Below are 19,909 nucleotides of genomic sequence, written 5' to 3'. Positions count from 1 at the left end.
ACTGTTCTAAGCGCTGGGGAGGTTACAAGATGATCAGGTTGTCCCACAGGGGGCTCACAGTCTTAATCCCCATTTTACAGATGAGGTAACTGAGGCCCAGAGAAGTTAAGTGACTTGCCCAAAGTCACACAGCTGACAATTGGCAGAGCTGGGATTTGAACCCATGACTCCAAAGCCCGTGCTCTTTCTACTGAGCTATGCTGCTTCTCTCTTTTGTGTTCCTTTAATTCTTTTAATGTAATTCTTTCAACTCTTTTTCATTCCCCCAAATGCTTAGGACAGTCCTCTGTGTATAACAGGTGTTCAGTAAATATTCTTTATGTTAATGATGATTAATAGCACCAAAAGCAAATCCCTGGATAGTTCAGATGAAAAGATACTCAAAAGAGAAGGTACTATTATTATTATTATTATTGAAAAAAGCAGTATAGTAAGTAGAGTTCATAAGGCTGAACAGCATTCCTGGGAAGTTTGTCAGTATTTTTGCCCATTTTTCATTGACTGTTATCGGAGCTTGGCTCTGCCGCAACGCTGGTTTTTACTTCCCGTTATGGTGAGAGCATGGCAGCAGAATTAGGGAGCGTTCTTCCGACAGCATGACTCTGTCTGATACAGCATGATGCGATGTCGGAAAGAATGGATGTGCACAGCATCGGATATGGTGAGTACAACAGGGCAGGATTCCTTCATGTGGGGTACCACAAGAAATCCTGCATTCTAGAAGAATTGAACATATTCAAGGTGTTTTTTTTTTTAATGTGTTTTTTGCTCCAAGATTTTGGAAGTTCCTAAGGCTTTTAAAATGACTGAGACCATATAAAATATTTCAACTATAAAGGCAAAAGCAGCAACAACAGTTCATCAGAATATTTGGGCCTTCGTCAGTAAACAGCAGAGACATTAAGGGCCTAAAGTCAGTAGCAGAACAGTTGTTAGAACTAAACAAGTAAATGGTTTTTGGAATCATATGTATCAGCCCAACACTTAGGCTTCAGTTGTCAGCTGGCACTCAGACTGGAAATGCCCAATTCATGCACCTATGCTTCTCTTCTGAATTGGTAATTTTAACATGGTTATAAAGTAGAATGGCATGGAGGGAAATGCTGAAAAAAGTGTCCCACAATGTATCTTTCTCTATTCTCTTCTGAAAAAAGCTAGAATCTCACTCTTTTTCCAGTTCCTTCCATACATATTTGGAGGATGGGTCATTGTGTATCCCTCCTCGCCAAAGCTTACTTTTGCTATTCCCATTTCTGTGTCCCTTTCCCCCCAAATTTAGGGGAGGTTTCATCCCAAAGGCTGAATCATTGAGCCCTACGGAGTACAAATATGACTGAATTCTCAGCACTTTAGCTTGGTCAGCTTCAATTCACTTAAACTCATTTTCCTGAAATGTGCAGAGTAATCAAAATACTCTTTCTATTTCTAGCATGGACAAGCCAATAATAAATGAACCTCTTTAACCTCCCTCCCCCCAGCCTTTAACTTCGCTCTTCTATATTAAGGGTGACATTCAGAATTCCTGCTGCGCTCTGCCTCTTTTAAATACTTTTGCTGCTCCTTATTATATGTCAGCTTCCAAGCATTCTCTCTCTTCTCCATTCATTCCCTCTTCAGGACTCTCTCTTGGACCCTAAACATGGTCCTGCTGGCATAGAAGACATTGCATGTCAAGGGGCCAAAGCATCTCCAGCTTTGACCTTTCATTTATGCATCTGTGATTAGCGGCCCCTCTTAACTGAGTACTCTGAAGGGGTCCCAGTTGCTTATGCAATAACAAGAAGTTGAAGCCAAAGGAGAGACAGGATGAAGCAGTGGAGAAATCACAGAGCTGGGATAGGGAGCCTTGAATTTTATCCCCAGATTTTCCCCTGCCTAGTTGAATTCTCAGGCAGGACTCCTAACTTCTCTGTGCCTCAGGTTCTTCATCTGTAAAATCAGAATAATCATGTCTACTTCAGTGGGATGTTGTGAAGATAAAATGAGATAACTGACTAGGAAGTGCTTGGGAAAATAATAATAATAATGGCATTTATTAAGTGTGTACAATGTGCAAAGCACTGTTCTAAGCACTGAGGAGGTTACAGGGTAATCAGGTTGCCCCACGGGGGGCTCACAGTCTTGATCACCATTTTACAGATGAGGTAACTGAGGCACAGAGAAGTTAAGTGACTTGCCCAAAGTCACACAGCTGACAATTGGCTGAGCCAGGATTTGAACCCATGACCTCTGACTCCAAAGCCCATGCTCTTTCCACTGAGCCACGCTGGTCTTTTACTATTCATTCTCCACTTCCAGGCCTATACTTCTCCACTCTTTGTGGTGAGGTGGTACTTGCACCCTTGATCGTAATCCATGAGCCATCTGTAGCCTAGTAAATGTTGTTGGTTATTGTTGCCCCAGCCTCCACCCAGCAAAAGAAATTAAAAAAAAAAAATCTGAGACGACTAGAGAGTGTATTAGCATATTCATGAGGCAATTATTAGAGTTTCCCATAAAAGGGCCCAGTGGGGGTTTCCCAAAGCTCCTTGTTGTGGAAGAAGGTAGCAAGTCACCTTATTTTTTGACTCCTTGGTATTCTACTAAGTGTACCCTGAGGGAACTGAATAAACCTTTTTGCATAACAAGTCTAGGCCATGTTCTCTCCTTTGGACCTGTAAGTGAGGGATTATGTGGACTCTCTTTTTGCCTTTTTGTACTCTGTCTCTTTTTTGGCACCTCTTAATCTGGCTTTGCCTTTTTCCATCCCTCCTTATTCTTACCTTGGTTTTGATTCTTTCTCCCACTCCTGTATCTCCTATCCCATATCCTTGCTCGGGCTCTTTTCATCTTTATTTTTTATCTTTTTTTGTCTTTTCATCTTCATCATATCTTACTCTCTCCTACTTAGATTGGAAGCCCCATGTGAAACAGGGACTGTGTTCAACCTGATTATCTTAACCTCAGTGCTTAGAACAGTGTTTGACATGTACTAAGTGCTTAAGTATTATTCTTATTATTAGTTCATCCCATTACTTCTTTGGTTGGTGATTTGGGTCAGTGATAGAGAGTGGATAAAAAGATGTGCAGGGAAAAATTAAGGTTGTCATCTGAAGATAGTAAAAACTTTCAATTTGATGATTTTCTAAGAATGGACTATCAAACGCAGTCAAAGATATGTCAAACATATAGTAAAACGCAAGTTTTAATACCCATTTTTATGTGAACAAATGTATGGTCTGTATTTCATACACTTGAATACAGCCTTTGGGAAGTTAGTATTGTAGGTCATTATTTTGTGGATTCTGCTTAGCTTTATGGAAAGATTCAGAAAATGTATTTTATTGCCACACTAAATGTTCACCAATCCCTCTTGTATTTACCTTGATGTCATTAAAGACCAGCAACTCAAAACATAACAATATCACTCTACATTGTTAATTAAAAAAAAAATTACTTGCCTCTGGCTGGTGTATATTGGGTCAGACCTAATTTCTTAGTCCTCGCTTTTCCTAAGAGTTTACTCATTGAATAACTTATTCGGATCATGGTATATTTTAGGTAAACCTTTATTGATGAGAGGTAAAATTGAACTTTTATGTTTTGACGTAAGTGGAAATCTGAAAGATTTTGACTGCCTCCCCATAACCAGTTGAATTGCACAAGAGGAGTTTCACAGATTAGGATGTGTTCAAAGCAAAGCCTGGGTGTGGTGAAGGAAGAGTCTGGGATTCTAGGAGGGTAGAGAGAAATTTTAATTCAGAGGATAAAGAAGATTCAGAAAAAAAAAAAAACCTATCATGAACTTCCTGATGGCCAGTCAGAAGAGAAATAGCTCAATCCTCAATTTTGCTGAGGCTCTTAGTCTGCCCTGCAGAGAGATGCTCTTGGAATTTCAGAGTGCTCTCCCGAGATCTGAGCACATCAGCTGAGAAGTGTGTTTCCAAGTTGGGCCTTTTGCATGACAGAGCAACATGCTGCCAACTGCCCTATTAGATTTGGCATTAATGATCATTTTCTGCATATTCCAAATGATACAGGAAGCTCCAGATGGAATGCCATTGCTGTAACTCAAGCTTGGCATTTTAGGGTCATTCATAAGCCACTGGGTCTGTATGCTCATCTCCTCCCCTGTTGGGTTTCAGTCCTGTTTGCAATCAGGGATTGGAGTGGGAAGGAAGGGAGAAGGCATTAGAGCAATGTTTCCTTCTCCTCACATGATTAGCAACTGCACCCTTGACCCTTTATCCGAAACTTTAAGAAACACTGAGAGAGAGGGGAAAAAACAGTGTCTTTATGAGACCCTCACTTCCATGCAGCTTTTAGAAACTCTCATTCAGGTGAACTAAACCAGATGTTGCTAAGTTAATTGGGGTGGGAGGCCTGAAGGGGAAAAAATCTCTCCTTTCTTCATTCCCACAGTATAATGGTGGCCAAAATATTTCCCCAGTCAGTATCTAGATTGTCATACATGACCCCAAACGGTTACATTTTCTGTTCTTATGTGTGTGTGCATGCGTGTGTGTTTGTATTCTCAGGTCCTCCATGCAGTCACAGTCCTACGGGGGCAACTCCCCACCTCTGAACAAAATGAACAGCATGAATAAGCTGCCTTCTGTCAGCCAGCTCATCAACCCTCAGCAGCGAAATGCCCTCACTCCAACAGCCATTTCCGACGGCATGGGAGCAAACAGTAAGAATCCTCCCTCTTGACTCTGGTCAGAACATAAATCACTGGGAAACAGAGGCAAAAGCGTTACCGGGAGTGTTGGGTGAAAAGTTAGATTGTGGGATCAGAATAGAGAGGCGTTTAATGGTTTGGGAGTGTGACACATTCCCGGAATGTGGGCAGGGCCATCCCAAGGGTAGGGCAAATTAATACCTTCAATTGAAGCTCTCACTGTAAAGGGCCTGGCCCTTTTGGCATGAGCTGGAGAAGCAGTATGGCCTAGTGGAAAGAGCACGGGCCTGGGAATCAGAGGAGGTGAGTTCTAATCCCAGCTCCACCACTTGTCTGCTGTGTGACTTTGGGCAAGTCATTTAACTTCTCTGTGCCTCAGTTACCTCATCTGTAAAATGGGGATTAAGAGACTGTGAACCTCATGTGGGACATGGACTGTGTCCAATCTGACTACCTTGTATCTACCACAGCAGTTAGTTACAGTGCCCAGCACATAGTAAGTGCATACTAAAAACCATAAAAAAAAACCTGTGGGGTCCAAGGCCAATTGTCAGGTGCAAGGGCTGCAGAAACAAAACTTCCCCACATCCATTCAAGTGGGGGGAGAAGAGGGGTGATTTAAGGTGGGAAACTACTGCTTCTTCTAAGTAGTTCTGCCTCTTGACCTCCCCACTTCCACTCCCCCAATCCTAGTTGGAAGAGTTTGAACATTGTTTCCTCAGAGTGGCAGGATGTTGTCAAGAAAGGAATTGGTGGCCCTGGAAAATAGTCTGTATTCTAGACTAAGCTCTTCCAAAAGTCAGTAAAATTAAAGGGATTTTTGGACTAGGGCACAGACAAATCCCAATCCAGATTGTGGCATATTTTGGCATGTTGCGGCAGAAGGAAGAAGGGATGAGCTTGTGAGGCTAATATATCTCTCCGATGTGGAAACAAATAGAGTTCTGAGTGTTGCCCAACTGGCCTGTTTGACTAATGGTCGTTCCACTATTAGACTAAGAGTCTGGCCAAATAGTAACTCACGAAGCCTTGTTGGACTTATGTTCCATAAAAGAAACAGTAGCATCTTCATGCACAGGTGATTTATCTCCCATTGTTTCACCAAAGTCCTCCTTGATCTGTTCTTTGGGTTCACAAAAACTCGAGTACTTTAGGTTACTTTCCAATGAGCAAATCTGTTCTTAATCTTAACTGAATCAACATGCTTCTCTGTAAGTGATTGAAATTGTAAGCCCGTTCTTTCACTTGTTAGTCGTAGACATTTTTCCCATGAGAATGTAGCACATTTGCCAAGGGTCTTTCATCACTTAAAACATTCTCACCTCACTTCTTGCTAGACTGTGGTTTAATCACTGGGTCCAGAATAATTCAGAAAAGTCCTACGATGCTGAATTCATTCTCTCAATTAATAATAACAATACTTCATAATATTAGTAATAATGATTGTGGTATTTATTAAGTCCTTCCTATATACCAGTCACTATACTAAGCACTGGGGTGGTTGCAAACAAACTGGGTTGAGTCCCTATCCCACCTGGGGCTCACAATCTCAATCGCCATTTTACAGATGAGGCAACTGAGGCACAGAGAAGTGAAGTGACTTACCCAGGGTCCCGCAGCAGACAAGAGGTAGAGGCAGGACTAGAACCCATGACCTTCTGACTCCCAAACCTATGCTCTAGCTACTACCCCATGCTGTTTCTCTGTCTTGCCAGTTACAATGCTGTTAGAAGCAGCAATAACCCTCTACTCTCTCCTATTTTTATTTAGTTCCAATGATGGGCACACACATGCCAATGGCTGGAGATATGAATGGACTTAGCCCAACTCAGGCTCTTCCTCCTCCCCTCTCCATGCCATCCACATCTCACTGCACTCCTCCACCTCCATACCCTACCGACTGTAGCATTGTCAGGTGAGTGTGCGCAACTGGTGTTCTGAGTTTTCCTTCCAGAGTATCCTCTGGGTGGAGGCAATGGTTGTCGGGGGAAGACTGGGGAAAATGCTGGCAAAGTCAGGATTGAAATGTTTAAGGAAGAAAGCAGCAGAATATACTACCTTCATTTGGCGAAAGCTCTTCATCGCTGTACCTGTTGTCATGTTCGTCTATGCAGTCCTGCTTGGAAGCAAGATGAAATATCAAGTGACCTCACAAGGCTGTGCCTACTTTTATGATTGTGATGCAAGCTATTTTTCTAATTCTTCTAATGTGAATGTCACTAAGGATGATCAAGATCCGGAAAAAGATAGCACAAAAGTAAAAAGGAAAAATCATTATTATATTCCAAGAGAGGGGAGAGTGTGTTTGGGTGAACATACGTATGTAGACAGAATGCTGTTCATGCTATCTTCCCATCCCGCCCATCATCCCCTCCAGTACGTAAAAGACTACTTTGACCTGGGTTTCCTGTAAGGGCAGCTAAGTCCTTCTAATTTGCTCCCTTTCTATCTTGCCAAGCCTCACTCCTCACAGCTCTCAACCAGAAGGGAACAGAAAGGCATTTAGTGTAAACTCCACTGAGTGAATGTTCTTTGCAGGCTTCTCCCCACCCTCTCCCTTACAAACAAGTCATAGTTATTACACATTAGTCAGAGGAAAGATGTGAAACCCACAACTTCTGGAGACTGGAAACTACTTTTTCTCTGTCAAGCATGTACAGTGGCAATTTAAGATTCTCCTTTCCTGCCCAGTTACTACCAGGACAAGTGGCCTTGTCCAATTTGCCAAACTACAAGACCAGCTTCTTAAAGGAGAGAAAGAAGTTTTCAGTGTCCAGAACTTTTGCTCTGGTCCCCATCAACAAGAAGGGGACTTATTTATTGAAAGTTGTCCTCCATCCTGAACTGGATTTAGATGAGGCACTGGCAACTCTGATTTCAGAATGAGATTTTTTTTTTTTGGCCTTTCAGAGGTGAAGGTAATGTGTTAGGTTTTTTTCTGCAACTGTCCAACGCAGTCAGGGTGAATTTTCTTTTCTGTTTCTTCCTTCCCCTCCACCCCCTGCAGTTTTTTAGCGAGGTTGGGCTGCTCATCATGTCTGGACTATTTCACGACCCAGGGGCTGACCACCATCTATCAGATTGAGCATTACTCCATGGATGTAAGTAACCATTAGAATTGTCTCGTCTTTTTTTTTTTCGTGTCCTTCTGTTCTGGCACATCTACTTCGTGGTTCAGTGCTGCTTAGTCAGAAACGCCCCCCCCCCCCTTTTTTTTATAATGACAACTGTAACTCAGTTCTCATTGAGCCCATCCCCAGTCATGTAGTCTTCCTGCTGGGGCAGCATAATACATATAAGTGTCTGGGCCAGTGTTTCTACAAAGAGTACAGAAGCACTAGTGAATACTCAGAAGCCAATCAATAGGTGCTATCATCCTGACATTCAACCATTGCTTCATTCATTCGCCCCACTCACCCAACTTTAAGTATCTCACCATCTAAGTTCCAACAGGTGTTCCTCAAAATCAGGTGTTGTCTTTTCCCAGTTTTATTTTTAGTTCCTCATACAAAGGGATCTTAGATGACTCGCCCATTCTCTACAACTCCCCTTCCACTATAAAAAAAATAAAAATAAATTAGGAGAAACCAACTTAGAAAAAAAGGCTGGTAGATTGGGAGTTTTCATTCTTTCTCTGATCCTTTCACTACGCTATGCTCACTGGGTTGGTTACCGGTCTTCTGCCTGGGACTGCATCTTTTTTGCTTTTTTCTGTACCTCTACCCTTTAGAAATCCTCAGCAGAGCCAGTTACCCTCTTGTTCAAGTCAGAAAGGACCTTGGGAAGGATATTCTCCACTTCATTTGTTTGAAGTGGAGGCTTCTCTGCCTTTCTCCCTTTAATATTGGTGTTATAGCCCCATTAACCTGAGAATCGTCAAGCCCCTGAGTTAGCAGTTCATACAGCATTATTACCATCACCCACCGAAAATTGACCTTTATGACTAATCATTAGAATTTAGGGGAGGTTGTTGAAGTTAAAATTAGATGTAATTTTAACCATTTGAACCATTTCCCCAATTTGGGGAGCAAACTGATTCCCATTTGGTTAATACTAACCCTTGGGAAGCCCTCAAATTTCAAGGAATGCAAACATCCTCTCTGATGGACTATTGCTAACAGAGTCTTTTTTGGAAATCAAAATTCTGACCATAAGGTCTTTCATTCCTGGGAAGAAACATTCAGTGGCTACCTCCTTTCCACATTATTGAAATGATTTGGGCCAGTCTTCTCAATGAAGGTTTTCTTTTAAAAATAGTTGAGGGCATTGTAATTAGAACAGGGATTCTTGAATTGTATAATCTGATCCCTCACCACCTAAATTCGTCATGCCACCTGTGCCAGGTCTTCTCTTCTATAAAATGGGGACACTAATATAAATCACAGTCCTGCATCCCAAGAGTGCTCAGAGACCAGATCTAATACCCTGAACTCTTTGGGTAAAAAGAGGCCCAGGAACCAAGCCCATTCTTACTGCAGTTTCAAAGCTTTAATGTGATTCTTCTTTACATCCTTCCCTCTCTACCCAGCCTCAGTCAGCATTGCTGCTATGTGTAGCAGGCACTTCCACATTATCTGTTACTTATGAACTCTTGATTTTTTATCATTTCTGCAGAGTTCTTACACCTTCCTGACCCCCGGGATTAATTTACAGTGCATCCTTGAATCCTTCTCTAAGCCCATCTACTTTTTTTCTTATTTTGGGTTCCTTTATCAGTTCTCTTCTTAAACTCCCTTAACATTCTCCATCATTATCCAAAGTAAGTTTCCTGCCTGCAGATATTGTTTTTGCAACTTCTTCCTCCCAGTTCTTATATTCAGTCTATTGGTTCTCAATCCTTAATATTCCCAGAATACACCTCTTCCTCTCCATCCCAGTGAATACCAAACTGTGCCTGGTGCTTTCAATATTCCAGCTTTACTACTATATCACCCTTCTTGTTGATCTGTTTTCCTCCAGTTCTCCAGACCAGTACATGCTTCACTCTGCTGTCCAGATCATTTTTTATAAAATGTCAGTTTGCACTCATCTCCCCTTTCCTCAAAAACCTCCAATGGTTGTCCATTCCTCAGTGCACCAAGCAAAAACTCCTAACCACTGGCTTTAGGGTACTCAATTCAGCTTTTTTCCTCCTACATATTCATTGTTTTCTCCCATTACACCCCAACTCATACTCTTCACTCAACTCAAGGAAACCTAATAGCTATTCCTTGTTTTTCTCACTGCTAAACTCTTGCCTTTCCTCGTATCTGGGACTCTCCCCATCTTCACAACCAGCAGACCACTGCTCTGCCCATCTTCAAAGCACTTCAGAAATTACATAGCTTCCAGGAAGATTTCCGTGCTTAAACTTTTATCTCCCCATCTTGATTCCTCTAACTCCCACATTAGCATCTCCCCATCTTGATTCCTCTAACTCCCACATCAGCATTTACTTGCCATTTAAGTACTTGGATACTCACACCACCATAGGACTTTATATACATATCTTTATACTCTATCACTACCTCATATCTGTAATTTAGTGGCCATCTCCCTGAATAGAGTAAAAGCTCCTTCAGAGCAAGACTTATGTCTACTAATCCATTTGTACTCACTCAAGCACTTAGTACAGTTCTCTAAACACAGTACCAGCTCAAAGAATATTACTCATTGATTTGGTTTTAAGGACCTCCCATGGGACTAGTTAGTTAGCTTCGTACTGAAGACACATAAGGATGGGAGATATCAATTCATTTTTCTTGCCCTCCACCGATCATGAATTCAAGCTACCATTTTAATGCACCAGATATGGTAATTCAATCAAGTACAGAGATATGTGGGATTGTCGTGAAAGGAATAGTCATCTCTTTTTCAGGTGTAACCCTCTTCTGGGAGGCATCAGCATTCTTGACTCGGGGTTCATCTATGCCTTATCCTAGCCTTTCCTAGAGACTCTGATGCAGTGTCCAGCAGGGCACAGTAAATGGCTGATTGGAAGAGTAACTCCAGTTACTGATGCACAATGAGCAGGAACTGGTTCCATCTATCATACCCAGCCTTCACCACTCCCACCCTCTCTCTACAGCCCTCTGAATGAGAGATGACTCTATTCCAGCTCCACAGCACTTATGTACATATATGTAATTTATTTATATTAATGTCTGTCTCCCCCTTTAGACTGTAAACTCATTGTGCGAAGGAAATATCTGTTTAATGTTATATTGTACTCTCCCAAGTGCTTAGTACAGTGCTCTGCCACAGTAAGCACTCAGTAAACTCAAAGACTTATGAAATGAAATGGTTGCATATCTTCTCTTTCTCCTAATGCCTTCCTCTCCTCACTCCCCAGGATCTGGCAAGTCTGAAGATTCCTGAACAGTTCCGCCATGCCATCTGGAAAGGGATTCTCGACCATCGGCAACTCCATGACTTCTCGTCCCCACCACACCTCCTGCGAACCCCAAGTGGTGCCTCTACAGTCAGCGTGGGTTCCAGCGAGACACGGGGAGAGAGGGTCATAGATGCCGTCCGCTTCACCCTCCGCCAGACCATCTCATTCCCACCCCGTGATGAGTGGAATGATTTCAATTTCGACATGGATGCCCGGCGTAATAAGCAGCAGCGCATCAAGGAAGAAGGGGAGTGAGTCTCACTGCCCACTCCCCTGTTTCCTCCTGCCTATCCCTCTGCAGTGCACTATATTATCTGCCAGACCATTTCCATGAGCTCCTGTCTGCCTCCCTTTCTCAATCAGTACCATAAGGGGAGGAGAATTGGGAGAGCCATCTTTTCTTATCTAATGCAATTTGTAATCTCTGCCCCTGCTTTGGGCTCTGTTTCCTGGTTCAAACTTCCGTTTTACCCCTTGCCCATGACAGTTGTTGGCAAGGCTGGGAGGGAGGGGATAAAGGGATGAAGAATATTGTCTCTCTTCAGTAGATTCCCCACTGACTCTTCAGAAACCATATTTGCTTTATGAGCTTTGAATAGATGGTATTGAGTCTTTGATCCAAGACTATACATACACATATATGCTTATGTTTTAATTTTTTGTGTGGTGGGGGGGCAGGGAAGAGAAATGGAGGAAGCAGAGGCAGCAGAGGAAGCTTCAGGTGTTTTTTTTTTAATATAATTTAAAGGTAAAGAAAATGAGTTGCACTTATTGACATTTTGCTTTTTTTTTTTTACTTTATCGGATCCCTAGTCGCCTTCCTCCAGCAAAATGGGGCCATCTGTAGTTGATTAAACTGAATTGTTGCAGGCAGACAACTGTGATATACTTAACCTATTTTTTTAATTTTTCTTTAATGATATGATTATGCTACTTCAAAGCTTTAGCCAGCTCTAATTTGTATAACCAGCCTTCGTACTGGTTTGCAAGAACCAAAAGGCCACATCACAAACTTACAAGAGTGTCATGTTTTCTTTTTTAATTGAGAAAGCATGTGGCAATATTGCAGAGGTTTAACAATAGAATAAGCCACTTAGTTGTCTGATAGTTAAAGCACATTTGTGTGTTATTCCATTCAGACTTGTCATTTTATCCACCACTTGGTCAGTGACTTGCTTATCACAGTCTTTATGATGGAGAGTTGGTGGATGCCTTTTGAAAGCAGAGCAGAAGATAACCCAAAAATGAGTCAAACAGCAATTAACCACTATTGGACACAATCAGATGGTTTTCAGCAATAATAGAGACAAATATTTGCTCAGATCATTTGGAATAAACATTTTAATGTGTAAATTCACTCAGGTCCTTTTTGTGCTAAGAAAAATGCATCCAATGGCCTGGTTGATTTGCCATTCAGTTATATTTAGCTTCTCTTATTGTTGGTGGGATTTTTGTATTTTTTCACTTGGCCTCTGACAAGCAATATTTGTTTTTCCTCTTTGGAAAGCGATGGCAAAAATGACCACCACCCTCCTGCAGAAGTCGGGCACTGCAAATGCACTCACGTGCCTTGGTCGGGGATCAAAAACCCACCTAGTCATCATTTCTGGAGTTGGTTCTTTTTCAAAATTTGTGGTCTCAAGAACCATTTAGGAATGGAAGTGTCCATGCTCTTTCTGAGAAATGCATTTGTTTCAAAAAAGCACACTTTAGAGACAGGAAAAAAATCTTTATATGTTTATCTCAGTGGGCTCTGATCTGCTTTCTGTTGTGCACTATGCTGGGTATACAGTATGGAGCTGCCACTGCCACTAAAGCTGCCATTTGAAAAGCACGTGCAAATGGTCTGCCAGGGTTCTGAAATGCAATGGAAGAGATTTGTTGTGTGTAAAGTGTATAGACTTTTTTTGTGTGCAGAATTGTGTTCCTTGTGTTTTGCTTATTTTTTTCCTCTTGGGATAGCGGGTCTTCCAGAACCACAGTTCAAATCATTTTTAAAACATTTTGTTGAATGATTACTATTTGTATGGGAAGAAGGTTACTTAGCACTGAAAATAATGTGTTCTACAGATTTCTTATTAACATTGCTGTGTTGCCTAATGCAGTCGGTGAGCCAGGGGGGACAGACCATCATTGTTGTTGTTGTTGTTGTTTGTTTTTACACTTCAAAGAGGAGAGTGAGTCCTAGATTTCAAAATTTCGATTGTTCCACCCATAAGCAATGTTCATTTTTGTTGTATGCAGGCAGCGTGGAAAATGGTGGTGAGAAAAGAATGAAAGTGGTTGATTGGAGAAGCTGGGAGAGTTAGCTGGAACCCTCAGTTGATCTAAGTTATTTGCACCCACGATATACTATTTTTTTTTCTGAGCTGCATCCAAACTACCCAAGCTGACTTGGTCAACTGGGCCAGTGGGGGTTGAAAAGCCTTCAAACCATATAGCCTAGGCCAGACTCTCTGTCTCTCTATAGGCCTAGGTTGGCTGGATCCTAAGCTGGGCTCAGACAATTGGCTTGTCACCATGGTGGTGGGACTTCATTTCTCATTCCAAGTCTGTTATATGCTGTGAAAAACCTTCTTATATATTTTGGGAGAGGCATGTATGTTGCTGATATGATAGTCCAAACCCACTTTGTTTGAGTATTGAAAGGTCCAGATCTTCCTTTGTCAACTCATATGGCTACAGGGTTTGTGTTTCATCTTTGTAATCTAAGGGTAAGAGTAGGCATCGAATCATGGACTAGTCCAGCAACTTCTGTAGCAGTGCTCATTCTCCCTGAAACAAAATTTAGGCATTTTTGTCTTCCTGTTATTCTTTCATAACACCCTCTGTTTCAATAGAGCCTAATATCCACTGGAATACAGAGGGATTCTAAGATGAATCCAAATTCCCCCAAAGCTTGGTGGTTTCTAATCTATTTTCCTCCTCAACTTCATGTTATAAAAGAATCCTTCTAGATGTTTCAAAAGAAAAGCTGGTGATTCAGCCTACAGAATTGGTTTGAAGGGAAAATTAAATTGAAAGAGAATCCTGAAAGGAATGAAAAAATTCCAGAGCTTTTGTCTTTTTTCTTATTGACACAAAATCAGAGAGGCTTGAGGCAGCTGATTTTGAGAAAATGAATCTGTTTATTCCTCAACTGAATTGTCAACCTAAATCCATTTTGAGGTTTTTTTTTAAGTTGGGAAAAGCAGATTAAACTTTCAAGCCACTGATATTTTGTATTCCTTTTGGCTTCACTCTGGTTCTAGTTGAGAGTTGAAGCCATGTTGGTTAGGTATCAGGAACATCTAGCATTTTCAGCTACTTCAAGAAGCAAGAATTCCAGGAACCCTCACTATGAAAATCAGGTCTGGGGATGACAGACTTCTAGCTGTCAAAAATGGCAGTTCTGAGGTTGGCAAAGAAAGGGAGGAAGAAAGGGGGAGTAAATCTGTTCTGAGTCCTTGGGCTTCTTCCAAACTCTGTCTTTGATCCTTTGCAAAGGGAGGGCTCTTTTCTGTTAATTTGGGACATTCCATGCAGATTGGTGAAATTTGAGGAGATTTCCAGAGTCAGAGTTAGAGGGTCCTTCTTCTTTTCTATTTCAACCCCACAAGGTTGGAAGAACATTGGTTAACACCCTCCAACAAAGGGGATTTCAATGGGGTGCTTGTTGATTAAGTTCATTGCACCCAGAATCTGAAAAAAAATAACAGCCTTGGCCATGGTTTTGGGAAGCTTCAAAGATTTTCTTTGGAGGGAGTTGGCATGTGTTGACCTAAACTTGTTAAATTCACTTTTCTTTCAGTTTCTTTTCTTTGCCTTCTGAAATCCAGCTTATGTCTGCGTGGGGTGCCTAGTTTGTAAATGAATGCTAGAGAGAATACCGTACTGTGTCAACAGGAATGATACTACTGAACTTTTTGTTTTTGCATTTTTATTATAGCATCATTGTAAAAAATGTTTTTCAAGTGAATGTCTAAAACGTTTTATATGCCTTTTTAATATGTTTTTGAAAAAAATCTTTCTATACATAGATAAATGCCTACTTTTTTGTACTACAAATGCTGGTCTTCTGGTATGTTATTTACTCAGCATGAGCAGAGGCTAGTCTGAGAAGCTATCACTGCTCATCAGGACATGCAATAAAAAAAATGCATCGAGAATCACTGATTTCTAGTTGTGTTTTCTCCAGTACTTCTTTCTTGTGGATGAGGTGGGTGGCTTTAAGACTTGTGGAGAAAATTCAGATCCCCGGGTCCTAACAGCCACTTGTCTGATGGGTATACGAGTTCAAGGCAGCAGGCTGGTAAGTTCCTCCTTGTAGCTTTCAGCCACTCCTCTGATGGGCACATGAATTCAGGGGAATAGCCGGGTAAGTTCTTCCTTGTAGCTTTCACCAGTGCTTTAGCCTTGTCTTGTGGGAGCCATCCTTAGGACAGTGAGAGCAGCTCAGTTTCCAAGACTTGGAATAACTCACTTTAACAGGCCATTTAGCTAAGCTCCACTGCTTAAGGGTTCAGTCTTAAACAGTGCAATGAGCTTTGTAACAGGCATATAGCACCTTCTCTTTTGAGATAGCAGTGTGGCCTAGTGGAAAGAACCTGGGTCTGGGAATCAGAGGACCTGAGTCTTAATCCCCATTCTCCCACTTACCTGTTGTGTAATTTTTGCACAGCACATAACTTTTTTGTGCCTCAAGGTCCTCATATGTAAAATGGGGACTCAATGTCTAGTCCACCTCCCCCTCAGATTGAGAGCCCCATGTGGGATAGGGACCCTGTCCTACCTGATTATCTTATATTTAACCCAGCGCTTAGTACAATGTTTGGTACACAGTAAGTGCTTAACAACTATTATGACTGTTATTAGCCCATTCCAGTTTTCTCAGCCTGGCACCAGCTCTGGACTCACAGAGGATCTTTTTCCACCTCAGTGACAACTGGCTGTGGCCCATGTCATTCTTGGGATATTAGTCTCTCCTGAGAGTGGCTACAATTCAACCCTCTCTGATGATATATACCGCCCAGGTTCTGCACTACACTGAGTCTTGGCGTCACTCTCTAGAGGTCTGCCCACAGGGCACGGTGGTTCACCCACAGATTTATCCGGCCCCTGAACAATGAGAAGTTCTACTCTACTAGATTTTCCCTTAACACTGACAGAAGGGCAGTATTATTCTGGAATAATCAAGGATGGAACCTCAGTATTAATTCCAAAGCATCATGGCCTAGTGGATAGAGCGTGAGCCTGGAAGTCAGAAGGAACTGAGTTCCAATCCCAGCTCTGCCACTTACCAGCTGTGTAACCTTGGGTAAGTCACTTAATTTATCTGTGCCTCAGTCACCTCATCTGTAAAATTGGGATTAATACTGTACATCCCATGTGGGACAATGGACTGTGTCCAACCTGATTAGCCTAGATTGACCCCAGGACTTAATACGGTGCCTGGCACTTAGTAAGAGCTTAACAAATGTAATTTAAAAAAATAAAACAGGCAATTCACTTGGATTTTAAGTATGTGAATATTAGCTTGGGAGAGGACAGGTGGCTAGCAGAAAGTACCTCTATGGCCACCAGTTCCATGGTGTGTGATTTTGGTGCCTTTTATAACCCTAGTTATATGGATGTCCATTATAAACACTTGATATTTCGGGACCCCATCTGTTCTCCAAAGGTGAGTTTTACAGATCATATCCTTCATGTTTTCCAATTCTTTCAGTGTCTGGGTGTGTCTTTATAAAATTTAAAGATTAGTAACTACAGAAATTAATCCCGAATCTGTCCATTTGCCAACAAAATGCAAGTCCCAGCAGGACACATTTCCCCAACACTTCCTTTACTGGGAAACTGATCAGTAGAGTCTCTTTGGTTCTCGTAAGAGGTGGCTACATCTCAAGCTGAGGTAACCTGAGTTAGTTAGTGTCCGAAGCAATAGGTTTGAGAACTCAGGAATTCTTGAGCTCATCTAATTCTGCCTCTGACCTGCTAGTTAACATCAGGAAGGTTACATAACTAATCCTTCTGTGCCTCAAGTTCCTAATCTGGAAAATGAAGGTAATAATGCTGACTGATCGCACAGGGCTGTTATGATCCGTGCCTTTGCATTAATCAAGATAAAGAGAGCCACAGGACTCTTGCTTTCTTGACCAATGTTCCTGCTCCCACCAAATCACCCTACTGCCTGACAATTTTTATTCTGATTTCTCTAATCCCATTGTCAGTCTCATCAGGGTTCTTTTTAATTTTCTTCAGCTTGTCCCCTTCATGACTCTAAGTCCTTGTAAAGTAAGAAGAGATTGCTGAAGCAGAGACTGTGGTTCTGGTTTATAAATCAGGACCTGAAAAAATTCAGTCCTCTGCCATGAACCACCTACCGGAGGCAACAAAGCCAGGGGAAAGGTGAAGGATCAAAGGGTTGTAGAATGAGCAGAGAAAATTTTGCTATTTCATCCACTAGGGCCTTCTGCCAACAACTTTTGGAAATGTTCAGCATTTCAAATTTAAAGACCTTCTTAAATGGTTCTAATCCTTGAATCAGAATGACTTCTAGATATAGACTCATTCCCTGATTCAGGCCACATCAAGGCCCAGAAGAGAGGACATTTTAAAAGAGAGCTTTGGGAAATCCATTCCCTGTGAGGTGTCCCAACTTCCAGATGAAACCAGACCGTTTTGATCAGGGAACTGGATCTGGTCGCCATTCTGTAGCAATATTCTACTGCTGCAATGGGATCAGATGAATTCTTACACCACTGACTTGTTAAACACTTGAGACCTCAGCCAGTTCTAGGAAATCAGCTTCACTTCCTGCCAGAATCCTCAGTGTTCAAGTTCTCTGGTGTCCTCCTAAGCTTTCCTATATTCCCACACAAAGGTGAGAGGTCAAAATAACAGTGGTGTTTCATTAGGAGAAAGCAGTGAGTACAATAACACCAACACCTTATCCCGCCTGGCAAGAATTCAGCTGGTGGCTGGCAGCAGATTTATTGGAGCCGCCTCGTCTGCTCAATGGATACTGCCCCTTTTCTTCCTTGGTACAATGCAGAGTCTCTGAGAACCTAGCCTGATTATTTTCTTTCCTCCTTCCATCTTTCATCAACTTGGCCTCGTTACCTTTTATTCAAGGTTACAATACCATCGTGCTTTGCTCATCATCACAGCGGCTGAAGCACTTTGACCTTTTTTAGGTAGAGAGTTGGACTAAGGAACTAAGTGGCCCGCCTCTCTCCCATGATTAGAATGCAAGTTTTCTCCCCCAGGGAAAGTAACTCTTCTGTCTCTTGGCCAAACCGACTTTATTTTCCTTATGAACTCCTCTCTAATTATTTCCATGGCACCCTGAGGCAAACCCTATTTCTCATCCGCAGCTTGGACAGGCCATGTGTGCATGGCGAAGAAAGAGAAGTTAACCTTTGCTAATGTGTGAGAACTGGACAAATGTAACCAAATTGAGCTCATCATTTCGTACAAAGGGAAATGAGTCTAATATGTTTGTTTCCCTTCCATACCACTGGAAGGCTGTTCTGGACATGAGCTGGCTTTTTCGGCTTGCTGTTACATGAGCCTATTTAAACCAGCTAAGTCTGCCATGTAAACTGACTTACCACATATGTGCATGAGTCGGTTTTCCACAGTGTTCTTTAATATACACGATGCATATCAGTGCATATCCTTCTTGTAAGACTCCCATATTGCATGCCATAATGCGATCACTTTTATTATGTTTTATTGAATGCCAACAATGCTAAGCCCTGTGATTATTCTTTTGTACCCACCTGAAAAGAGCTGAATATCTGGCTAAGAGTGATTACATGCTATTGGTTGGATAAGACAACACCTTACCTGTTTGTTTTACTGTTTTAACCCACCCTCAAAACTGGTGTCTAGCCATGGAATCATGGCCAAATCTCCCACTGGAATTGTCTCGAGGAGAAGTAGTAAGAACCAATTAGAGATCCTATCCACCGAGTGCTATGCCATTAAGTTCATAGTGCTTCTGCCACCTGGAATATCTCCCCTACTTTTTTAATCCTGGAAGGCATATATAATTGAAATGTTTCTGGCCAAAGAGCCACCCCCAAAATGAAAATCCCTCTCCTGTTTCCCATCTTTGTCTCTTAAACTGTCAAAATGTGTTTCTGCTGAACACTTTTGATTCTCTAAACCTGTGTTTGCCCTGTCTTTTTACTATCTGAAGCCCTAGTGCCCTCTAGTGGGGTCATAGGAGCTTGGATCAGACGAAGTGGATGCCTTTAATTGTAAAATTCTCCTGGGCTGCAGACATTCATTCATTCAATCAATCGTATTTATTGAGCGCTTACTGTGTGCAGAGCACTGTACCAAGCGCTTGGGAAGTGCAAGTTGGCAACATATAGAGACGGTCCCTACCCTACAACGGGCTCGCAGTCTAGACATCTGGGGCAAAGATGTTTTTACAAACCTTTTTGCAAATACTGGAGAACTTGAAATGGGCTTTTTGACTGCATTAAAATGGTATTAAAATGGAACAGGCTTAGCAGCTTCATGAAAGCTGCCAGACTGGATCAGTCAGTAGCCAACAGTAGCTGATGTCAGGTTCTTCAAAGGAAGGAGTAACCCTCCCGTCACCCTCTGCCTTACCCTAACAGCAGTGGTCTTCATTATGCCCAGTACTGAATGCCCTTTGGACACAGTTTCTTCAGCTGAATATCCTAGATCCAGAGAAACATAAAGGTTGGTGGAACCTCTTGTTTCCTTTCAGATATCCTCAGCTCTCACAGAACAAGGCAGTCATGTAGCCATCAAACCCCACATTTAGGAAAACTCTCCGTTTAGTACATGAGCTTTGATCAGTGCCTTGAGCACGTTTTTTCTTTCACATTGCATCATGTCTTATAGACACATGTTGTCAG

At 41.9% G+C, this 19,909-nt stretch overlaps 1 protein-coding gene across 2 annotated transcripts in view; it reads left to right on the top strand.

The window, feature by feature from the left end:
• The window catches only part of TP63 (tumor protein p63), a 352,304-nt gene extending 340,778 nt beyond the window's left edge, over positions 1-11,526 (top strand). The window contains exons 11-14 of one of the 2 annotated variants that reach the window (XM_038749335.1): positions 4,518-4,672; positions 6,431-6,575; positions 7,668-7,761; positions 10,992-11,526. In XM_038749335.1, the coding sequence (XP_038605263.1) occupies positions 4,518-4,672; positions 6,431-6,575; positions 7,668-7,761; positions 10,992-11,288 (691 nt within the window). In that variant the 3' untranslated portion in view covers positions 11,289-11,526. The remainder of the gene's footprint in view (positions 1-4,517; positions 4,673-6,430; positions 6,576-7,667; positions 7,762-10,991) is intronic. The other variant, XM_038749336.1, reaches the window with a different exon arrangement.
• The last annotated feature ends 8,383 nt before the right edge of the window (positions 11,527-19,909 follow it).

Source organism: Tachyglossus aculeatus, chromosome 7 (assembly GCF_015852505.1).
Source record: "Tachyglossus aculeatus isolate mTacAcu1 chromosome 7, mTacAcu1.pri, whole genome shotgun sequence".
NCBI classification, from domain to species: domain Eukaryota; kingdom Metazoa; phylum Chordata; class Mammalia; order Monotremata; family Tachyglossidae; genus Tachyglossus; species Tachyglossus aculeatus.
The sequence above is the reverse complement of the archived record's forward strand: the minus strand, read 5'-3'. Positions and strand labels throughout refer to the sequence as shown.